This window comes from Tiliqua scincoides, chromosome 6 (assembly GCF_035046505.1).
Source record: "Tiliqua scincoides isolate rTilSci1 chromosome 6, rTilSci1.hap2, whole genome shotgun sequence".
NCBI lineage: Eukaryota > Metazoa > Chordata > Lepidosauria > Squamata > Scincidae > Tiliqua > Tiliqua scincoides.
This window is the reverse complement of record NC_089826.1, coordinates 71,633,199-71,656,979: the sequence shown is the minus strand read 5'-3', so window position 1 is coordinate 71,656,979 and position 23,781 is coordinate 71,633,199. Positions and strand designations below refer to the sequence as shown.

At 40.7% G+C, this 23,781-nt stretch overlaps 1 protein-coding gene across 1 annotated transcript in view; it reads left to right on the top strand.

The window, feature by feature from the left end:
* The window catches only part of KLHL5 (kelch like family member 5), a 50,765-nt gene that overhangs the window by 13,665 nt on the left and 13,319 nt on the right, over nt 1-23,781 (top strand). The window contains exons 3-5 of the mRNA XM_066631719.1: nt 15,847-16,029; nt 17,430-17,566; nt 18,463-18,659. Of these exons, the coding sequence (XP_066487816.1) occupies nt 15,887-16,029; nt 17,430-17,566; nt 18,463-18,659 (477 nt within the window). The 5' untranslated portion in view covers nt 15,847-15,886. The remainder of the gene's footprint in view (nt 1-15,846; nt 16,030-17,429; nt 17,567-18,462; nt 18,660-23,781) is intronic.

Below are 23,781 nucleotides of genomic sequence, written 5' to 3'. Positions count from 1 at the left end.
TTGCTCCTTTTTCCCCCACCCCCCTGCATCCTGCTTCTCAGCACAGTCCCACTCTCACCTCACCAAGCAGCTGCTCTGAAACGATTTACTGTATTGACCATTGTATATGCTGATCCATGTTTTCAGGGCCAATTTTAAGGCATACATTTTCCGACTTATACAGAACTGGTATCACTAGGGTTGGTGTAACACCCCATTAACTTTATTTATGTAAATATATACAAGTCACCCAACAAATTGGTAACCCACAAAAAATCAGTGGCCAACTTTGATGGTATTCATACAACTATAGTTCTAGTATTAGCTCTGTTACATGACAATGAGAACTGACTCATACTAATACTTTATTGGTTCCCTGTTGTAGTTCTCAGAACAATCAGGCTCACTGGTCAGTTTTGAGTTAAGAAAATTCACATTTTGTTACATAACGCAGTTGTGTTTTCCTTCTCTGGTTATTTGGCCATAACGTTTGATAGATGTCTCCCCTGTTTTTTTGCCTACTTTTCCTTATTTTTGGATACTTCTAACTCCCCAGAGGCTCCTGTGTGATTCAGTAGCCTAAAAAACTACTGGCAAACAGCTTTTGTCCTTTGTTTGCAATCAACCAATCTTGCCAATTGGTTTTATCCAACTAGGTAAAGGAGGTGGCATGGAGAAGCCAGGTGGGTTCCACTCCTCCAGTCAGCTAATTTGACATTATTAAACCAAGGCTCTTGAAGCCCAAGCAAACAAGAAGCTGTGTGTGTTCTGCCATAGAAACATAATGCTGGTGCATGGAAGTGCACCCACTTACTCTCCAGTAAATGTAGGGAACTAGGTTTCCTTAGACAAATACATATCGCTAGGCTGGAGCCTGTATCTGCTAGAAAACCACATTCAGTGAACCTTATTTTGTTTTGTCTGTTAATTTTATTCCCAAGCCAACCTGTCAACTTCCCCAGGTTTAGCGAGGAGTTTGGTTTGTGTACTGTGTTTTGGAGTAGCATCCCAGCTCTATCTGCTGGGCATTAATAGTTACTGCATTTATTTGATCAAACCTTTTCTTTTCCACTTTAATACCTCTTAACTCTACTGTCTAGTCTATGTTCACTGGTAATTCAGTTGGTTATCACATCTTTTCACCCTACAGGCCTACTGTGGTTTTGCTAATAAGTATCCCATGGCTTTCAGTTCTCTCATGGGGGCGTTGGTTTCCCAGGGAGCCCTCCTCTGCCTGGTCTCTGGAACCTGGAATGCGATAGAGGCAACAGATATAAACCATTGCTGCTGGCCCAGTATAAGTTGAGAGGACTTCCTTGATCATTGCCAAGCCCCCTCCCCCTCCAAGCTAGAACCATGGTTGTGAATTGAACAGTCCACTTGTGAGAGTGAAGATGAATGAGAACTGCAGTATCCTGTCCTAGGACATCAGGATGGCTATTCTGCTATAACAGTTGTTAGGACTTCTGCACTGTACACTGGCTCTCCAAGTTACAAGCTTCAGATTTATAAATGGCTGCTTCAGAACTTTAGTGCAGATGCAGTACATCCTTTGATGTAATAGGAGAGGAATATATCATGCATACAAGCTGTAGTTACAAGAAATTGTCTTGCACTTTCACTCATTGCATCTTACACCCAGTTCTTTTTTCAGACTAGCTGATAGTAGCACCTTGTATCCTTCCTTGAACTCGAAACGGAATGGAGTATTTATAATGCTATCAATCTGCAATGCTTTGGCTTTTTAAAGAGCTGACCATTTTAGGCTTTCAATTATGTGGCCCCTCCCCAAACATAAACTGGCCTGAGACATTATTTGTTTTTTTAGAACAATGGGAGAAGACAAATGTCTGAGAGAAGGCAGAAAATATAGGTCAGTGAAATGTAGGATGAATGTGGATGTAATTGAGAATAGGAAACACAGTGGGACCATTGCTTACTGTTTAATTAGATTTCAAATTAATACTTCAGCAGCATCTAGGGGGATTTAGTCATGTTGATTCTTGTTGAAGTAACATAAATAAATCCTCTTTGGTTTTCAGTGAGGTGCTGGTCATGTGACTAATATCACATGGGCACTGAGCTTGGTGACCCTTGTGCTGGAGTTATTAGTAACTTGACTTGCAGTATATTCTACCCTATATGATACAATGATATAAGTTCATTATTCAGCAGAGCATCCTCATTTTTGGGGCATAAGATTAAAAGATCTTGTGAATCTTTCCTCGGATATTCATCACAACTAGGGTACCACTGGTGTATCTATGATCATACAGCAGTGCTTTCCTTTGGGGGGGTATCTTTATGTGAGGACAGGCAGAAGGTAGTTCTCAGGTAGTTCTGATCCCCAGTATTGTAACAGTAGCAAGAAAATTGCAGGCGAAACCAAGTATTCTCTGTCATGTTTTTGACAATTACAAAGCCATTCTCTTGTTGTTTTTCAGTCTCCATATTTCTTACCTGTAAAATACAGGTACTAATTGGATGCCCTTGTGCAGTCTTTGTGCAGTTCTGCTGATCAGTTTTACTGTTTTGTGTTTAAATCTGTGATCTGTAGTAACTCAGATGTGAATTTGTGCTAGTATGTGCAGGTTTTCACAGTATATGGCTCATGGGTGTACTGAGTAATTGGCACTGCCCCTCCAAGCTAGCATTTTGTACCTGGTTCTGGTTTGTAGACTTCAGGGTGGTAGTAAATAGAAAAATATACATATCATAAGCATCACAGCTGCCCGTTCATGCTCTGTGCACTTTACACTTTTTTTTGCACAACATTCCATCATGGAGATAGCATGTAGTTAGTCTCTTTAAATGTTAAAATTGGTGTGTGGATGGAATGTTGGTCCCTGAAAATACATTGTGTTGGCCACATTATTTTTATCATTGGACTACATACCTCCTATAAAATTCAGGATGCTGTTCTGATGCAAAACCTTTTATTCAGTCTGCTTATTATTCAAGAGTTGCATGTGTTGAAAAATGATGATTAATTGCATTGCAAGTTGTTCTGCAGTCTTATCTCTTAAAACAGCATGCGCTGAGCAAAAGTAGAGCACTCAGTTGGCAGCTCTAATTTAATCAATTTAGCCCACTGTCTTTGGAAACCCAGTGCAACATGGGAAATGCCTGCTTTCAGCCCATGTAAAATTAATGCTAATAAAACAATGTTCTGTTTCAACAATTCTGCTTATTTTTGAAATGAATATAAGGCTGTACATTTTTAAGAAAGGAAAACAAATTCTGCTTGCATCTCACCAAAATATGCCTAAGGTTGTTGAACCTTCAGTTATCTTTTCTGATTTCTAATGTAATTATATGTTCTAAAAATTCATGCATTATAGTTATGTTCAGCAGGCTTGGAAGATGTAAATAATGTTTTAGTGCTCTTAAGTCTTTGTAAGTATGTCTGCACTTACAGACTGAACGATGTATTTACTTGTATATGAAAATAATAGCTGTAGTATCATGAGAATTCAGATGGTATATGTTCAGCAGAAAAAGCAGGCACCTTTTGAGAGCCAGCCACCTACTATCAAGAATACTATATATTCTGATTGGTTAAGGCTTGGTTGATGTGGGAATGCAGAAACACTGAGGAAGTTAATATTCCTTACACTTGATAGCAGCTGGGTTGTCAGTCATGTAAATTGGCCACCTCACTAAGGTAAAAATGAAGTCATCAGCCTTGAATTGTGGAAGACTATAGTGAAGGTCGAGCTAATAGTGAAGCATTTACACCTGAAATTGCTTATTTACACCAAAATAGGCACAAACAAATGCCTATTTGTTCAAAACTTTTCAACCTATCGAGAACTTTTATTTGCTTATTTCTTCAATGATCAGATGTTTATGGCTTGTCCTAGCAAAGCAGGAATGGGACATGTGCCAGTTTTCAAAGACCACCTTGTAAACTTCTGTGTCCACTGCAAGATGTTTCAGGTAGAAGAAGATTAATCCAGAACTTTGCCTCAGGTTTGTTGTTTGAGATAAGGCCCTCCCATAAAGGCAGCTACTCACCGCCACAAGTGGTTTCCTGGTCACAGAAACAGACAGGACATGTGGTTCACAAATTCTTCTCAGATCTGTTGGGACTGAGGGGCTGGCTGCAAGATGTGTGGCAAATACTTCAAATCCCACCTCAGGATTGCAGCCAATATGAGGGATCTCCATAAAAAGAAAAAAGGGCTAAACATCAAACCTCAGCAAACCCTTTAGGGGGCCTGACATCAACAAGAAATAAGTCAGTGGCAAAACCACTGATGCTGACACATCCTTTGGGATCAGTGGGCGTAGATATTGGTGACCAAGACATCTACTTCACTAATATCAATCCCCAGTGCCCTCAGTGAGTTTGTCTCCTCATTTAGTCATTTTGATGGTACCTAGCATTTCAGAGGAAATGATCGTGGAAACATCGCAACAGTCATCATTAGGCTGCAAGCCCTAATCTGACACTGAGGCAAGACATGGAGAGATTTCTGAGCTGTACCTTAGTGTGCCATCATCAAGTGTATACCCCATCTTGCCAGTGAGCATCACACTGCTCAAATTGGTGCACCAGCTCAAGATTTTCTGAGTGTACGTACTTCCCATTCTGCATCACATACTCACTGTGGGCTACTGCTGCTCAGTACAGGGAAAGGGACTATTCCTGTTGCTAGGCCTCCAGCCATCATCCTCCCCCAGCACCTCGGAGATCAAGGGAACTGCCATCAATGATGGTGTCTATGCTGCTAGTGAAATCAACCTCCATGGAGGGGCATGTCATTACCACCTTGGCATCAACCCATATCACTTCCATGTCGGTGCAAGTTACAGTGCACAATTTGCAGCTCTGACATCAATACCATCAATGCAAGTGGTTCCATTGATAACATACAGGTCAACCTTGGTTCTGGTCCTGCCAGCACAAGCAGCCCTTCTGGCATTTCCCTTGTCAGAGACAGCAGCAGAAGCAGACTATCACGCCTTCTCAGCTTGCAAGGTGGTGACCAGGAAGATGTTTTCTCTTATAATCAACTGTGTGCTCTGTATGTTGATCCTGTATTCATCAGGTTCCATCCAGACAGTTATGATCAGGCATTACCTTTTTGCCTAAGGTGATTTCAACATTCCATATCAGTCAGGACCTAATATTTGTGTTTTGTTTTTTTAAATGCCTGACTTCAGAAGAAGAAAACTCTGAACATGTTGGGTGTTAAGTGAACTCTTCTGTATTAACAGAAGTGTATCCAGGCAGATAACAAACTCTTCATCTGCTGTCAGTAACTCTGCAATGAAAAAAATGTTTCCATCAAGTGCCTAACCTGGTGGTGACTCTGAAGGGGTCTAAAGCTCCTGTGTCCAGCTGCTGGACACAGAGGAGCTGCCCTGGGTGGCTCTGCTGATTCACCTGAGCTGGCGTAACCTGGCATGGGGCTTGTTGGACCAGGCTCTTTTTGATACAGCTGGCCACAGCTGATAGTTGACCAGTGTACTGGAGAAGCACCCATTGAGCCTGATTGTATGCAATTGGATGTTGGCGGAGAAAATAAAAAGGGGGCAGAGGGAAAGAAAGTAGCAAGAACAAGACTTGCCTGGGGGAAAGAAAGTAGCAAGAACAAGACTTGCCTGGGGTAACGACAGAGGACTGGGATTCCACACTACCTCGTCGTAGTTCTTCACAGCTTTGAGGAGTCCCCTCGGGAGCTGGGAAAGGCCCGTGGGTTGACCTGAGTGTGGAGGAAGGTAGCTTGGCATGGCCTCATTCACTGAAGAACAACCGCTAAGCTTAACTTTCACTCAGTATAGAGGAGTACAGGAAGCAAAGGAGGAAGGAAGAAAAGTCCACCTACCAAGTCAGAATTGTCTAGGACCGAGTACGGAGGAAGGCTGAGAAGAAGTATCTACTCGCAACACTTGTGAACAACCTTTAAACAAACAGTAGACCACAGCAACCAAGTAACCATCTTTGTTTCTCTTCAGGAGAACCACGGCTACTTTCCAGTCAGGAAGCCAGATGTAGTGACAGTCTTGCTCCTCTTTTTCTGAGACATTGGCAATTTCACATTTGAATACTTCAAGAACTGTGAGGTGTATGCCATCCAGACTTGGCAGCTTTTTAATTTTTAAGTTACCTCTAGAACTTAACTGCCTCTCACTTTGGTTTGAATTTGTTCTTCAACCATCCTCCCAGCTTGAGGGTCATCTGTCCAGAAATGGTTATCTGTCCTGTGCTTCTACAACAAAACCAATGCAAAATGTGCATTTAGTTCTTTGGAATCGCCTCATTATCTTATAGCAGTCTTTTTACTCCATTGACATCTAACAATCCAACTGCTTGCCTGGTTCATTTCCTGATTTGCTGAATTTAACCACACTTTGTATTGTTTGTCTTGTATATTTTTAGCAGTGTTTTCCTTAAATTATTTTTTTACTTGCCTTATTGTTAATGTATGTTTTTGTTCCCTTTTGTTTTGGGCAAGACTTCCACCTTTTTGCTTTGTGTTGAAAGAACTAATAGAGAAAATGAAAAAGTCTGCAGATCACTAACAAACTAGCAATAATTTTTGCTTGTGAAATATTAGTATACAAGTATTTTCCTTTCTCTATTAAAAAAATTAAGGAATAGTTCTGTGTTCAGCTTTCCCCTGTTAAAATCATTGTTTCCTGTGAGTGGTCTTCACCAAAGCAAATATTGCACTGGCTTTTACAATCACATATGTGTATTCATTCCCCTCCTTCTCCCCGCCCCCAAAATCTGTAAAAGAAAGGGTTAATGAACGTTTCAAGATGCAGTGTAGGAATTGTGTTTTGTCATTTGTGATTTAGGAGGGAGGACTGTGGTCAGATTATGAAAGTGTTTTAACGAGAGCAGAGCTAATGGTCGGAGGATGAGGAGACAAGAAAGAGGGAATGCACTGGCTGCTTTGTGTTCTTTCTGATAGAAGTGCCAATTCAGCCTTTTCTATTTAATTTTTAAAATTATTGTCTCTTCTTTTTCAATGGGATTGTTTTATAGAAACCAGATTTGAATGCAATAGTATCATCTCAAAACACCCAGCCTCAGCTTGCTATAAACAGGCAGACCATGTGTTTCTCTTGTCCTGGTTGGATGCACAAATCTTCTTTATGTGTGCTGCTGCTTGCCCCGTTGCCTAGACGATAACTTGCTCTCTCAGAAGATGTCTGGCTCTCGTAAAGAGTTCGACGTGAAGCAGATTTTAAAAATCAGATGGAGGTGGTTTGGTCACCAGCAATCAACTCCTAACCCTAGTGTTGACTGCCAGCAAGAAGAGTTCTGGAACGGAGGACATAATGCAACTCCTGGTGGGATAAAGTTTTTAGATCCAGGCAACCTACCGCTACCTTTGGCATCAGTTGGGTTCCAAAGGTCCAGTCAACAGGGTTTCCACCATTCACCTTCTTGGCCAATGGCATCCAGCTCTGAAGTCCCTACATTTGAGTTTACTACAGAAGACTGTGGAGGTGCGCATTGGTTTGACAAACCAGATGCTGACGATGGGGCAAGTGAAGAAGAAAATGTATCTGACAGCAGTTCATGCAGGTTGTTACTTTCCTGTTGTGATATATATTTTTATGCCTAAATGAGATTTCCTCTGCATTGCTGAAAAATTTACAGATAACTATATTACAGCCAAATTACAGGACTTCTGACAATTGCCAGTCTAGTGATGATGTGTGCAACTTTCAGATGTGGCTTTCACTACCATGGCTAATCTGTATTGAAAGTATTTCTGAAGCAGGTGAACATGAGTGGTTTTCTTGAGGCATTTTGTTTTCCGGACTGTGGGGAAAAGGGGCAATAGGACTAGGAAAGAAACCCTGAATATTTTAATTATTGTCTCTAGGTATGTCTGTATTTTTGATGCTTTGGCTTGACCTATTTTAATGGCTATTGCTTCTTGTATCCTGATTGTGAAGCAAAGTAAGGGTAAAACTTAAGGTTTGTTTTAGCTTGTCTGAACTCATATAGCTGAAACAAGGTAGGGCATCATGCTGTGCAGAATATGTGATTGGCCTTAGAATATAGTCATATGTTTAAATTATACTTTATGTAACATTATGCTAACTTGGAATTTTAGGTGCTTGGGGGTTTTTATTCTATGTCTTGCAATGCAGTGATATTGCAAATTTTAGGTTATAGGAACTGGTTAGGCTTCCCTCTTCAGTCATAAGTGCTAGAAAGGTGCTTCTCTTTCACCGACCACATGCTTTATTTACTTTAGTATCTAGATTTTTTTAAACCTAGGTAGCAAATATGTTTCCCATTGTGCTCTTAGGCACGTCTATTTTGAGTGTTACTAACTAATTGCAGATGGATATGTCTAAAGTGTATTTGATATGCTTCATTCCTTTTGTGCATAGAAGAATTTGTATAGTGCAAGGACAGGCAGTTTGGAGCAAAAAGAACACTGGTATTTGACTACTTTGTCAATGTTTTTTTGTTTTAAAATGCACATAAAACGACAGTCTCTCTTTCAGTCCAATACGTTCCTCATAAAAACATGCATTTCCCAAGCAGTTAATTATTGGTATACTTAATGGCATGAATAATGAATGAAGACAGCAAGAATGAATCTCAGCCTTGGGCTACCTGCATTGTGGTATATTTTACGGATTTCAGGAACATCTCAGTATTGTCCAGTATTTTTACAAAGAGACATTACCATTAATATACACATTATCTTCAGGATACCAAATGAACGTTGTGAAATAAAATCCCATTCCTGCAGAGATGTTCTTCTAAAGTGCAGAACAGTGTGCACACAAGTTCTGCACAACAGAAGTTCTGATTTATGGGCATGACCAGCCTTGTGTTTCTATGCAGTGGAAGACAGGCTGGGGAGTGGGCACATGTGCTGTTAGCATTTGCATATAGCTTTCTGTGACTGCATGAATACATGCTATCAGGCCAGGCATGCCACTGCCAGTTCCATTCATGGAAACCCTGAGACATATAGGTTTGTCTGAGATTACAGTTCAGAGTATGTTATGTCTGGCTAGACCAACTTAACAAGAGGCCCAACTATGTGAGACACATTCTTTGTGTATGCCTGAAACCACTACCAGAAGAAGTTACTTAAACTTTGGTTGTACCGGAAGCTGATGTAGGGTGGTCTGGTCAGACAGTATACTTAGTTCTCTGACTGTTGCATCTCAGTGATCAGAATATACTGGTTTAGCTTATTCTTTTCTCCCATTTTGGCTTCCTCACTGGGCAGGTATTCAGAATTCTTCTCCTGTGGTGTTTTTCCTTGCATGGACTTTAATGTTGACTTGTGTTTTTGCATTTAGACTTTTTATTTTGTCCATCCTTTTGCTTTTGGTTATTGTCAGTAAAGGCAGAATTTCTGTTACCAAATCAAAATTCTCAGTTGCTTATAAAATAAACTGTTTTTTTCTTGTATCAAAGCCATGTGCAAGTAGAGGGAGGAAACACCTTTTGAAATATCAATATTTAAATTGTGCTCTGTAGCTTTCTCCTTACTAGATGCAGTCACTAATTTCTTTTACATAGGGCACAATCCTAACCTGGTCTACTCAGAAGTAAGTCCTATTTTGTTAAATGGGGCTTACTCTCAGGAAAGTGTGGTTAGGATTGCAGCCATAGTCTCATATTTCTAAAGTTGCAGACCATCAATTAATAGAAATGATCTAAGAATATCTTGGATCTAAAAATCCAGTCTCCTTATTAGTGAAACAGAGTTACAACTCAATTTGTTCTCATGGAATTTAGAAGAACAGGCTTTTACTTCAGGTACAAGTGTTAAAATACAAACATAAACAGATTTGTTAAACATCTTTGTCTTAATCTCAGCTGTGTTTGAAGGTATCCTAAAGATCTAGTGATATACAAATTTCTGCCTACATAATTCGTTTGTAGAGTTATAGCTGGTGGAATGGAGACATAACCCAGCATACTAGAAATTGCCCATCCTTCTGATCATATAACTACTACACTTCTGAAGAGCAGAGATGTTTGTAGTTCAGAAATCACTGAAACTGGTGAGCAGGTGTATTCACAAAAATTTCATTGATGGAGTAAATACAAAATTTTAGTGTGATTCAAAAGCCAATAGTCAATTCCATTATACATAGATTTTTATACATAGATTATACGTAGATTTTATACATACATAGAAGTTGTTGGCCATAGAGACAAACCATGGCACAAGAGACCCCCTCTCCAAGAGTGCAGCCAGAGGGGGGTGGCCACACTGTAAGTATTGCAGGTGCTGTAACATGCTGTGTAAGGGATCCCTCACGCTCACCATTGAAGCCATTTGGGGCAGCTAATGGCAATGCACAGGCCCTCACTGAACAAATGGTGCGGATCATGCCCAGGAGGGGGCTGGTCTGGTGGAGCAGGCCTCTGCTGAATCCTAACCCCCCACTTCCTGGCCCACCCAGAGTTACACTGGACTTCCTGGATTTGCGCCAGCTAAATAGCTGGTGCAGATCTGAGAAGCCCCATGGGGTAATTGAGGCTCAGCATGGGATAAGGGGAAAAATATCCCCTTCTCCAAGGAAAGCTCCAGTCAGCTCTCAAGCTTCATTGGATATAGTGCAGGCTATGTGACCTGGCTGCACCAGCACAGCTTAGGACTGGGCTGTCCATTAGTTAAATCACAGCTCCACCTTTTGCCTGAATTCTGGAGTTGTGGTTTCGACTATGGTTTACAAACCATGATATGTCTTGATTTTAAGCCATAGATAAAACCACAGCTTCTGGATTCATATGAAAGGTGGAGCTGTAATTTAGCTAATGAGGATTCTTGGGTATGCAAGGCAGGGACGGAATACAGCTTCAGAGCCCACTACAGACATGATTCTTATTCAACAAACTGGTGTGAACCGGGCCTGAGCCCTTTATTGTGGTATTCAAGCACAGGAGTGCTTATATGGTCCTTTTGTGAAAAATGGAGAACATCAACAGTGTTTCCCAGTAACAGTGGCCTGCCATTTCGTGACCCTTTTTGATTTATTTTTTTTTAATTAGTTCTTGAAAGCTCAGCACCTTTCCTGCTCTAGTGCTGAAGCTTATGTTCCACTTAGGCAAGAGGAATTCAGATGCTTGCTGCAGGGCTGTGTCCTTCTGGTGCATGGGGAGATAATATTATTAAGATGATTTACATACTGCTTTTCAGTAAGGAATGATTGGTGCTGGTTTACTGCATGTAATAGCAGTAAGAAAAGTATGGGTTTCTTTTTAATTACCTGGAATAGCTCTCTGTTAATGGCACCTGTTTTTTGTCTGTTGTGATGTTACTATTGACCTTGCAATTGACCTTCACTTTGTAAAACGTCAAGTATGTTCTTGCACTGACCAAATGTCCACTAGATTTGAGTGCTATAAATGTGAACCTGAACCACAGAGTTATTTCCATAAATCTGCCAGAGCCACAGGAAGACATTTGGATAGTGATTTCCTCAGGAAAGTTCCATGTATTACACTGAATTTATAGCCTGTAGCCAAGATCCAAAGAACCACATTAGATATGGAGAAACGCTGGTCTGCACACAGTGGGGCTTCTCCATTTCTTTCCCCTGCTAGCTCTGCATCAAAGAGTGTTTATGAAACAGAACAAAGCTTTGGGGACAGCTTTTCAGGTTGTGCAGGTGCTGATTTCAGGAAGAAGGCGGGGCTGCTACACAAGGAGCTGGGTGTGCACTGCTGTTAGTGGTGTATACAGCCCATATTAAACAAATAATATTTAGAGTGTGGCCTCAGTTCTCAAGGAGGGGAGAAGCATTTTTAAAGAAAGGCAGATAGTTGCTGATAGTGGCACAAACTAATTTCCTTTCCAAGAAGAAGGGTAGTTTACAGCCTCTGCTGGAACAGAGTGATAGAATTTCCTCCATCCATTGTATTGCCATTTCTAATTGAAGAGGAGCGCATCGGTAGAACGGCGCCTAACCCTAACTTCCTCTAATTAACAATGTGTTTTGGGGATTTTAAGCCTCTGGAAGGAGGCAAAGAGAGCTTGGCTCACTGGCCTCAGCCTTAGCAGGAGCTTCTTTGTCTGAACCACCTGCTGCTCTGCTTCTAGCTGGTGTAGCAAGATAAGCTAGAGGTCACTGGTGCTTTCCTTCTTCCATCCACCTATACATCTTTTTAATAGGCTGTTAATTTTGAGACCTAATTATGATCACATAAATGCCAGTGCCATTAATTGCATCTTTGCTGAACAATTAACCACTTTCCCAGGCACAAAATGTTCATTAGCATGGTGTTCGATTGACTTCAGAGAGATGTTTGAAGCTCATAAAATGATGCTTGTTCTTCAGTGTTTCTTGTATTTGTGCGATATAGAATAGTTTCTGACTCAGTAAGCAAATCTTGAATATATTCTAATATACTCTCCAGTCCAAAGATGTTTCAGATTTGCTATTCTGACAGGCAACCCAATCTTAAACCTGGCAGTGCCCAGAGGAGCAGCATCACCAAAATGGCGACTGCCCCATCCTGTGGGTGCTGAAGCTACTGCTGGGATCTCCTCCTAAGGGAATGTTTGCTCCCTTTTCCCTGGGTAACACAGGTGCAGCACCACAGCATTATGCAGGATTGAAAGAGACCACTGACACCAAGCTAAGTTTAAGGCTTTTATTAGGAGGAAGGGAACCTGAACCAAACAATGGCAAGACCTTGTTTCAAATTACCCCCAGTTGAGAGAGGACCTGAGGCAGGCAGGCTCGAGGCAGCAGGACTTGAGGCAAGCCAGACAAAGGCTGGGAGGTTGTTCCCTTCTCTGGCTCTCCCAGGGGCTCCTTCCAGCAGCTCTCTCCTCAGCTCTCCCTCAGAGCTCAGGTTTTAGCTCCGCTCTGCAGCTTGGTCTCTCCCAGCTTGCTCCTCACAGCTTCTCTTCTCCGGAGGTCTCCGCAGCTTGATCTTCCAGCTCTTTCTCTGCAGACGCTCCCCAAGCCTCCTCGCAGCAGCAGCAACAGTATTTATATACCGATTTTCAACAAAAAGTTCACAAAGCGCTTTACAGAGAAAATCAAATATCTAATGGCAGCTCTGTGGCTTGGTCTCTCATCTTGAAGCTCCTCTCAGCAGCTCTTCCCTGGTGGTCTCTGAGCTCTCTGTGCAGGTGCAGCCCCATTTATAGCCTCAGTGGCTCTGCACACAGCAGCCCTCTAGCTTTCTTTTGATGGTACTGCAGCCTTTTTGCACATGGCACTCAAGTCTCCTGCTCAGCCCCTCCCAGTCCTCCTTCTGTCTCTCCAATGCAGCAGTTTTCCATTTGGTTCTCCAACTCTCAAGGGCTTGTTACAAGGTACTCAGCAAGTGAGCCTATTGGCTCAGACAAAACTTCTTACTATTGGCTCAGACAAACTCAGACAGACTGTCTATTGGCTCATAAAAAGCACAGCTACGATCCCATCAGGCCAAGTTACAGCAGTCAACTGAGTCCAAGTTCTGCACATATCAACAGGATCTTGAATCCTTAAATCGGAGCCCACTTTTGAACAGGTGCAGACCTGAGGAGGCCCGTGTTGGGCTTCCCTGGCTAGGAGGGAGGTTAGAACTTCGTTAAAACACTGTCTTTTTAATGTGAACTTTTTTCATTTGATACATCTATAAAATGTTTTCCCCCAACTATAGCAGCACCTTGTACTTTCATCTGGTTAGGAACCAGAGCGTGGACGAAAGTCAAAAATGGATGAATGCCAAAGCATAGCCTTATTTAGCTTGTAAATGTATTCTGGCTAGTGAAAAACATAAATAACTATATAACACAAGTGAATGTGTGCAAAACCTAAAACAGAAATAAAATTAAAATAAGCATAAGAATGTCAACTAACAAACGTTGAATGATATTGGACAAAGTGGAAAGCGCATGGATAAAATTTGAAATGTGGTTATAATTGAAAATGGCTGAAAGAGCAGACAAGTCAGTAAAAACATTTGTGGACAATTGGAAACCATTCATGGACTTCCTGAGTGCTAAGGGGAAAATGGGTCAAATGAACTTTCGATTTGATGAGTAGACAATGGATATATAACTTTTTCTCTTTTTTGTTGTTGAAAATGCACTTTAGAATGATTACCAAACTGTTTAAGATTCGATACCCAATATGTTATATGATTTTGTAGAACAAAGAAACATGGATTGAGAACTCCATGCCTGCTACACACATTTCAATATCTATTTTTCTTTTTTCTTAATATTTTCATTTATTTCTAATTTGTATTTCTAACAGCACAATCCTATCTTGCACTGGAACAGGCAGGCCAGGAGGCCTGTGCTGTATCCAGTGCAAATTGGGGCCTGAATCGGCTCAGCCAGAGGCAAGGGGAAACTCTTCCACTTACCCCCAGGTAAGCCACCACAGCCCCAATGGGTCTCCTCAGACCTGTGCCACCTGGGAAGCCACCTTCAAGGTGCCCTGCGCTGCATGAGGAATGGGGTTGGCATCCGGTATAACTGCTGGGTTCCAGCCCTGCCTCCCGCTTCCCACCTGCCCATCCCTTGGAATACCCTCCCTCCGCCCCAGAACACCTCTCTCCCGCCTCCTCCCCGCCCTCTCCAGATTCCTGCATTGGCTGAGCTCGACTGACGCAGACTTCCTGGTGCAAGCCGCCATGGAGGCTGGAGGCAGCCTCCATGTTCCAGCGCACCTCTATGCACTGACGCGGCTTGCTCCCAAGGAGGCTCAAATGTGCTTTATGGCACATTTATGACCCTCATAGGCTGGCACAAGGGACTTGCGCTAGCCTAACCTTGTTAGGATTTCGCCCTTAATCGTTGGTCTTTTAAAATAAAACTTTAACTCCAAAAAAGCAAAAATGGCTGAAAGAGCAAAGGGATGAAAGTCAAGTTACTGCTTGTATCTCTGGGAAAACAATCTCATATGAAATGAGAAAGAAATGCAAATATTTAAATGTTTTAAATTAAAACATTTAATGTATTCTATTGATTTATACAAATGAGATTGCAAGGAGTGTTTGCTTTGTTGAACAAAGCAAACACACCTTTCCCACATGCCTTTGATGGTGGCATAGCAAAATTCTTGCATATTGTAAGAATTATTACTGAAAATTATTTTTTCACATTTAATTCATTATTAGTAGAGATATTCAGTCTTTTTTCAGTCACCATATTATGTGGAAGAAGCCTTTAATGAGCCTTAATTGAAATGAAGTACCTCAAATTGAATTAATCTTCAGTTTTTCTGAAGTGCATGATATAAATATCTTTTCAAATTATTTTTTATTTGTGAGACTGCACATTTGAAAATCTCTAAGGTTTATTATTTGTTTAATACATTTCTATCTTGCCTTTCCCGCACTACTACTTTCCCGCACAAAGCAGCTTACATTAAGAAAAAAATCAACATGAAAACAATGCAGCAATATATAAAAATACAATAAAGGAGCAAAAAATGGAATAGTAGCATAGAAAATAAAATCAGTAAGCGATTATAAAATAAGACAGCCATCAGATGTGGCAATAAAAGCAGGCATAAAACATTAAACAAAAAAAGCACAATACAAGATGAAAATTTCCATCATGAACCAGCACTACAAATGCCAACAAATAAAAATACTTTTAGACCCTACTGGATTGCTTCAAGAGAGGGGACAGTTCATAACTATTAAGGAGGGACTTGCATAACTGCTATGCCACAGCTGAGAAGGCCCTCCTCCTTACTGCCATTCGCCTCACTTTTGCTGGGGTGGCACGTGCCAGAAGGTGCCCTCTGATGATATCAGAGCCAGAATGTATAGGAGAAGGGGGTCCTTTAGGAGTTGTGGTTCTAAGCCACAACAGCTTCAAAGGTCAAAATCAGCACCTTGAATTGGGCCTGATCCATTACATGTCTATGTAAAATCCACATATCTATATATTATTCTTCCAGGACTTCCAACAGCAGCCAGACTCTATCGTCTTGTCATACGATGGAACCTTGTACATCAGATGAATTTTTCCAAGCACTCAACCATGCGGAACAAACCTTTAAGAAGATGGAAAATTACCTAAGACACAAACAATTGTGTGATGTGGTATTAGTTGTTGGTGATCGCCGGATTCCAGCACACAGGTAAATATGTATTTAAATTCATAAGACATAACTTACAGCCTGTGTGTATCCATCCAAGTTACAGTTAGGGTTTTTTTCTAGCTGTTGTTATGGCAAATTTTAGCCAAAATAAATCTTTATAATATTTCAAATACCATAGGAAAATGAAGAGTTTTATTGATCTGGCGTACCTGTTTCATGAGTATTTCATGTTAGTGAAGAAGTAGGGGCTGGTGTATACTAGTTAACTCCAGTTCATAAAAGCATGTTTACACCAGTTAATTGACCTGCTTTGAAGGAACCCAGCTGTATTTAGAAACAGGCTTATGCATGTAGACTGCCTCTACTAGTAATTGAAAAAGTGGTGGTGGTGGTGGTGGTGGTGGTGGTGGTGGTAATAATAATAATAATAATAATAATAATAAAATTTATTTATACCCCGCCCTTCTCCCCAGAGGGACCCAGGGCGGCTTACAACATGTTGAGAACAGATTAAAACATAATTTAACAAACAGATAAAAACATATTAAAACACATTAACAGATACCATAAAAACACTAATCTCTTTGGGAGACTACTTGAACAGTAGTCCAGGCTACATGCACAGTGCTTTGGACATCCACATTTATCAAGCTGTAGTCAATATTCTTATTTTTCATCCAAATTGCCAGTGGAGAGTGATGGGGACAGGAAAGGATAACAGACTGTCAGTGTTCCTTTTCCTCCTACCCAGCTAAGAGATTTAGCACTGTCTGCTTTGACACTGCTAATCATATCTTGGGGAGCAGATAAATGCTTTACGTACGGATGTGTTCATATGTTACAGTGATAAGCATAATTGTACAGTTGTCTGTATTTTGGTATATAGTCTGTATTTTAGAGAAAAAAACTGCTACAATAACATTCAACAAATATGAAAATTGTCCATACTTTAATTATTAAAAATAATGCTTGCATCTACATAAGCTTGTTCTCTGTGGATATTTAATAGAATGTTTTAGAACTTGTACCCCTGGCCGATGAATTAAAGTACTGTCACTTTGAAATTTGTTTTCAGTTTAAATTTGGATGTAGGGCAAAGGCTGTCAGCACAAAATCAGACAAAACTGAGGAGATAGTAGACTTGTAGAAAGGAATATAATAGACTAGTAGTAAGAGATCAGTGAGGAAATGATTTATATAACTACTCTTAGAGGGAAAATGTTGAACAAGGAGGGACTTTGCTGAAGTCTGTAATTCTGCTAATAACCGCAAATATGATCTGCATACTAAATTTCAGCTATTGAACTGTATCTAACCTTTGTCTTATTCAAATGCTCATTGGTGTTCTTCCTTCAGAGGGCAAAATAACAAAGCAAGTGGCAAATATCAGATTGATTGTTGCCCCTTCTTTTCATCCCTCCCTGTTTCATATGGCACAGATTGGTGTTGTCCTCTGTCTCAGACTACTTTGCAGCCATGTTTACTAATGATGTAAGGGAGGCAAGGCAAGAAGAAATCAAAATGGAAGGTGTGGAGCCAAACGCACTGTGGGCATTGGTGCAATATGCATATACAGGTAATGAGACTAGCTGGTATAATTATCCATATTTTGTGCTTGTGAATGTTAAATTCTGTGGTATGCAGAGTTTGAGGACTGGATAATCTAAGTGAGCCGGATGCTTATTTTTTTCCAGTTCTTTGGAATACAGTATAGATTGGTGATACCTCTGTGTGGACTTGATTGTACACCCACTGGAGTATCGCTTAATAGCTCACAACAGCCAATAGCCATTTTTGTATGCATGTACAGCCGCCTTCACACTTCGCAGCATTGTCTTCATAAGGGATTTCAGATAATATCTAATTTGTATTAATTGAATGGAAGTTTAGATGCACTAACTTAAAAACACTTATTTAAGCAAACACTTACTTACTTGTATTTGTGTATTACTACTTTATTAGTAGAGTTGTGATTTTTCAGTGATAACAAAATAAAAACACATAACGCCGCTTTCTGTGCTTTTAATTTTTGTACAACAAAAAACCAAAATCTTAAAACAAACTGGGAAATCTGCGAAGAAATTTAAAAAAAAAGTGGGCTGGATGGGCAGGTGCATGGGTAATGACCATGGCTGCACCTGATATACCACCTTTATTGCCTACCTAGCACATTTTTAAAGCAATTATAATTTATAAAAATGCACTCTTGGAATAAAAACACATAACATCACTTTCTGCACTTTTCTTCCTAGGGAAAACCCAAAATATGTGAAAAATTAAAAATATTTAAGAACACTTCTATTTATTAGGCAGCTTAATGCTAAATACCAGATTGAGGGGGGCAAGCAAAAGAGAAGGCAATTGTCTTCATGTTCTCCTTGTGAATTTTTGGAAGCATCCAATTGATCATAGGGGCTGCTCTTATATTATTTTTTTCTTTAAAAAAAACACACCTTTTTCTAAATATTTTAGGTCGTCTTGAATTAAAAGAAGATAATATTGAGTGCCTGTTATCTACAGCTTGTATTCTCCAGCTCTCTCAGGTTGTAGAAGCTTGCTGTAAATTCTTAATGAAGCAGCTTCATCCATCAAATTGCCTTGGAATCCGCTCCTTTGCTGATGCACAGGGTTGCACAGATTTGCACAAAGTGGCACACAATTACACCATGGTATGTTATTTGTATGCATTTGCAGTCCATTGATTGATGGTTTTTAATTTTTGTTTTTTAAGGATATGGGGAAAAAAGAATCGTACATGTCAGAATCTGTTCCTTGAAAAACTGGTATCTATTGGTTAAGGTTGTGGTCTAGAACAGGGGTGTCCAAAGTTTTTGGCATGAGGGCCACATCATCTCTCTGACACTGTGTCTGGGACTGGGGGGAAAAAGAATTAATTTACATTTAAAGTTTGAATAAATTTACATAAGTTTACATAAATTAATATACTAAAGGTGGAACTTATACGAATGAATGAAGGTCTTGGAATAGCTCAAGGCCTATAAAAGGCCTTGCATAAAGCAAGGCTGGCCTTTTCTTTGCTGCCACTACTGCATCACAGACATGAAACAGCAAGCAGTGGAGGGAGCCCTCATCCCACAGCTAACGTGAGAGGTCAAACAAGTCACCCTCACTCTGAGAGCAGTTGTGTTGGGCCAGTGTAGGCTCCAGCAAGTTTTGGGAGGGCCAGAGGCTCATTAGAGGCTGGGGTCTCCCTGAGGGTCTCATTGGGAGACCTCGAGGGCCACAAGTAGCCCCAGGGCTGGGGTTTGGGCACCCCTGGTCTAGAAGTTCATATCTTTCTTATGAATCATACCTGGTTCATATCTTTGTTCTGCTAGGTGTTGAGTTGCCCTAGACAAGCTGCTTAGTTCCTTTTTCTACCAATGTATAGAATATATATAGGATGAGATTCAGTACTAATACTGGCCTATTGTATAGGGTTGTTATGATTACCATGGTAATTTATGTGAAACCCTTTAAGCACTTAGGAAGAGTAAGTTGATTGATGGGCAGCCCAATCCTATGGTACTCTGGCGATGCGAGGTCCAGTGGCAGTGAAATGGCTGCTACTGTATCCCACAGGGCCAGTGCAGTTGCTGGAGTATCCTCAGGAGAAGGGAACATTTGTTCCCTTATCCAGGGTAAAGCTCTGCTGCTGCCAGTTGGTCTCCTTGGAGCTACGCTTGCTATTTAGCGAGCACAGAAATAAGGAGGCCTGTGTTGGGCGACTCAGCTCAGAAGGGGGTATAGAATTTGATGGAAGATTCTGCCGCCATTCCCACCCCTTCCTGGGTTTAATCCTCCCCTCAGAGGGTAGTCTTTTGTGAAACAAAGACTGCATCAAGATCTTCTAATCTAGATGTTCGTAACTTTTTACTGCCCTGTTTTTTTTTTAATGTTGAACACAGAAGTGGAATGACTCGAAAGACTGTGTTGAACAGAATGTGTTCAGTTATCAGGCAGTAAAGATTTTGACAATATTGTTTTCTGATTTTTACGTGCGCACACAAGCATTTTTGTTGTTCGGAACAATTTGACCCTACTGTGCCTTTGACTTCAACTGAATACTAATCTGATTAATGGATGGTATTTCCTCCCTGGTTCTCACTAGCCTCCTAATCTGACCTACCAAACAGAGACCTACTTTACACATCAGAGATAAAATAGAATAAACAAAACATAATGCCATGTGTTCTGGTCTCATGGTGGCACACTATTCTTAAGAACATGAGAATGTATGAAGAGCCCTGCTAGGTTTATCTGGTTCTTTTGTATCTGGGTTGTTGTTGTTGGTTGGTGGTGGGTTTTTTTTTTGGTTTTTTTGTAACTTTATTTCATTTTACACTTTTTCTATTTTGAATAGAAAGTGATTTATAAATAAATGTTAATTTAATGGTAGAGCATTGTGTTTCCAGTAGTGGCCAGCTGGGCGCTTCTGAGATGCAAACAGAACATGAAGGCAGCTGTCTCTGGTGTGCCTGTGCGGGCGCGCACACATTCATAGTTGGTTTGCCCCAGTCCCTGAGGCATCACAGCCTCTGTAACATGTCAGTTCTTTTAAACTACAATGGTTAATCACCATTGATACACCTGTCCTCCTATGAATTTCTGCTCCCCATTTAAACAGTGTCTTGTGGCATCTTAAAGATGAACACAGTTATTGTAGCTTATGCTTTCATGGGCTTCAGTTCGCTTCATTAGATGGATCTGATGAAGTTTAGTCTGTAAAAGCTTATGTTACAATCAGTGTGTTTGGCTGTAAAGTGCCACAGGGTTCTTTGTTGCTTCTCATGAGACAGACTAACATGGCTACCCATCTTGAAGTTGTTCTCTTTTTAAAAATCATTTGAGCTAGGGCCATTGCCACATCTAATGGCAGTAAATTCAATAAAGTTAATTATGCATTGTGAAGAAGTACTATCTTTAGCTTGTCCTAGTCTATTACTTTTGTTGGGTAATCTTCTGTCCTAGTACCTTGCATCTGATCCTTTGCATTTATCTACCTGTGTAACAGCAGATACCATTAGGTAATTTAGTTTCTTGCATATTTTAAGTTCAGTCCAGTGAACAGCAAGGAGGATGTCAAAGTACAATAACTTTTATATGAAGGCCAGAGGTGTGGGCCTGGGTGGCAATATGTGCACACTCTGTTGTGCTTCCTGTGTGTGTGTGCACATAGACATCAGAAGGAAAAAGCAGGGCTCTTTTGCACGGAAGTGATGTGCCTATGATGTGTGGTTTATTTGCTTTCTCTTTGCCATGAGGAATACTAGAATCAGTTAACAAAATTGTTACTGCTTTGCTGAATTTCTCACCTCAAGAATTTGCTGTGCCTGGCTTCTGACACTTAAATACACTAGAAAGGTGGTTCTCAAACTGGTGGGTCGTGACCCACCAGTTTGTGTAACGCTTCCCCCATCCCTTTAAGGGGAGGGGGAGGGAAGCAGCGATGTGATCCCCAGGATCGCATCACTAAGGGAGGCAAAGGGGATGCTTTGCACTTTCAGAAGGCAGGGCTTCAGCAAGCTACAGGAGGTACGGGGAGCCCTGCACAGCTCTCCCCGAGGCTTGGATGGAATGTTCACTAAAAGCGGGCGCAAAGCACTTCTGTTTTGCAGGAGGTGCTTTGCGATTGCTTTTAGCGAACGTTCCAAACCTCGGGGAGCACTGCGCAGGGCTCCATGCACCTCCTGTAGCCTGCTGCAGCCCTCCCTTCTTGAAGTAAGTGCAAAGCACCCCATTTGCCCCCCTTAGCAACGCAATGCTGGTAATCGTGTCACTGCCCTAACCCCTCCCCCGCAAGAACTTATCGAGGGAGTAAAGCTCCCTCAAAGTTTGAGAACCACTGCACTAGAATTAAAGTTGAAAAGAAACCTACATAGCAGTGATGAACAGGCAAAGAATGTCAGTATGCCTTTAACAATTCAAGTAGGAAATGGCAGTTAAGCAGATGGCCAGCTAGCAGTTGAGAGGACGCCAATTCTTTGTAACTCCTGAAGATACTTTCCACAGCTGAAAGCGAAACTTCAGGACTAAATCCTACAATGTACTTTTATCCGTGGCTTAGAGAGTTGAGAAACCCTTCAAATTATGTTTTAAACTCCTCCAGCCACAAAAGTCTTAGTATGATTGTAAAGTGTATTTTCCATTTTGTGCAGGGTTTCCAGTTCTTTGGTCTTACTACTGTTTATGTATTTCCAGTGCACAATTTCCTCCCCTGTTAGGGCTTATCACAATATCTTCTTTAAAGCTATAGCCATAGAAATAACTGCCTGGAAGCTGTTGACACTGGGGAAAAAATTAGTCACACATTAATAGCCTTTATAGTTTGACTGAATGAAATTTAAATTAGATGGATTTTTAAAAACTATTTTCCAGAATAATTAGTTGTACTAGATAAATCCTTCCCATGGTCTTTTTAAATGTTGTTTAGTTCCAACAGAGACGTGAAATTGAATTTTTGTAATAATGAGTAATACAGAAGCAGCTACTTTGATTTGAAACTAATGTTGCCATGGAAACAGAATAGAAATGTATAGTCCAATTGAATCTTCATTAGAATAAATCTCCTAGTAATTTCATTTGCTTAAAAGCTGCTCGAAAGCAGAGAAATGTTAACACTAAAGCAGCAACCATTTGTTGTTCTTTTTTTAAAGTATTACAAGTTCAGTGTACCTATTCCATCTTTAAAGTCTGTATCTTATTGCAATGAATTATGTATGCATTTTACATTGTGGTAAGTTCTGGAAAAGGCACAGCTCTGGAGTGTTTGTGTTGTATCTCCACATTGTTTCTTTGGAAGCCTTTTAAAAAGTGAATAGAATTAATATAAAATATTTATATTCCAATTTGAATATACTGTATTTTTGCAGTTTTGTTGCCTCTGGTCTGTAAGCAGCCTTTATCCAGTGTTCATATCCATGAGTAAAGCTTCCATCACATAAAAAAATACCTGTTATATGAAATTCTGATTTTAATAAGGCATTTTCATACTTTTAATTAAAGCAGCAACCTTCGTGCAAGGGCTATCAGTGGATCAGTTGACATGGATTTTTCTTGATTTAAAAGTCCTTTGAATGAGGGGTCTCAGAGGACTCATGTCAACTAATAGACCTTTCACTAGCTAAACAATACTTTTAGTATATCTCAAAAATGCTGCCATAGTTTAGTTAGGTGCACTACAGTTTGAAATGTAAAATAGAGCTAAATCAGATTTCTGTACTGTCACGTCAGCTTACAAGTGTGTGTTATGTTTTCTAATGATATAAAGGCCCAATCCTATTTGGACGCTGTCGCTGACGTCAAACAGATGCCAGCACGACATCCATCATATCATAAGCGCCGTTCCCTCTAAGCTGCATGGCCTTGAAGCCACACAGCTCAAATTGGAACCCTGTGCAGCTTCTGTAATGGTGTTCCAGAAGTCATTGCCGAGTACTCTGGACTTGCTGCCACAAAGCTCCATTGAGGCTCCACGCAGCCCCTTTGGAAATTACAATGATCCCAAACTCTTCCTAGCAGTGCCACCCTGATGGTATACCACTCTGATGGTATGCCAGTGCAACAAGTGAGCCAAGTGCCAAGCTTGTTCTGGCAAAGCAACATTGCTGCAGCCTTTTCCAGGAACACCCTGAGCATCCATGAAAACACCATCTCGTGCTGTTATCTACAGAGTAGTGTCCTGACAGCAGCATGTCATTGCTGTGTCATCAGTGTATCATCTGTGTACATGTATACTTTGGGTGGAGGATTACACACCTTACAAATGTATCAGTCTCACATTATACTTTT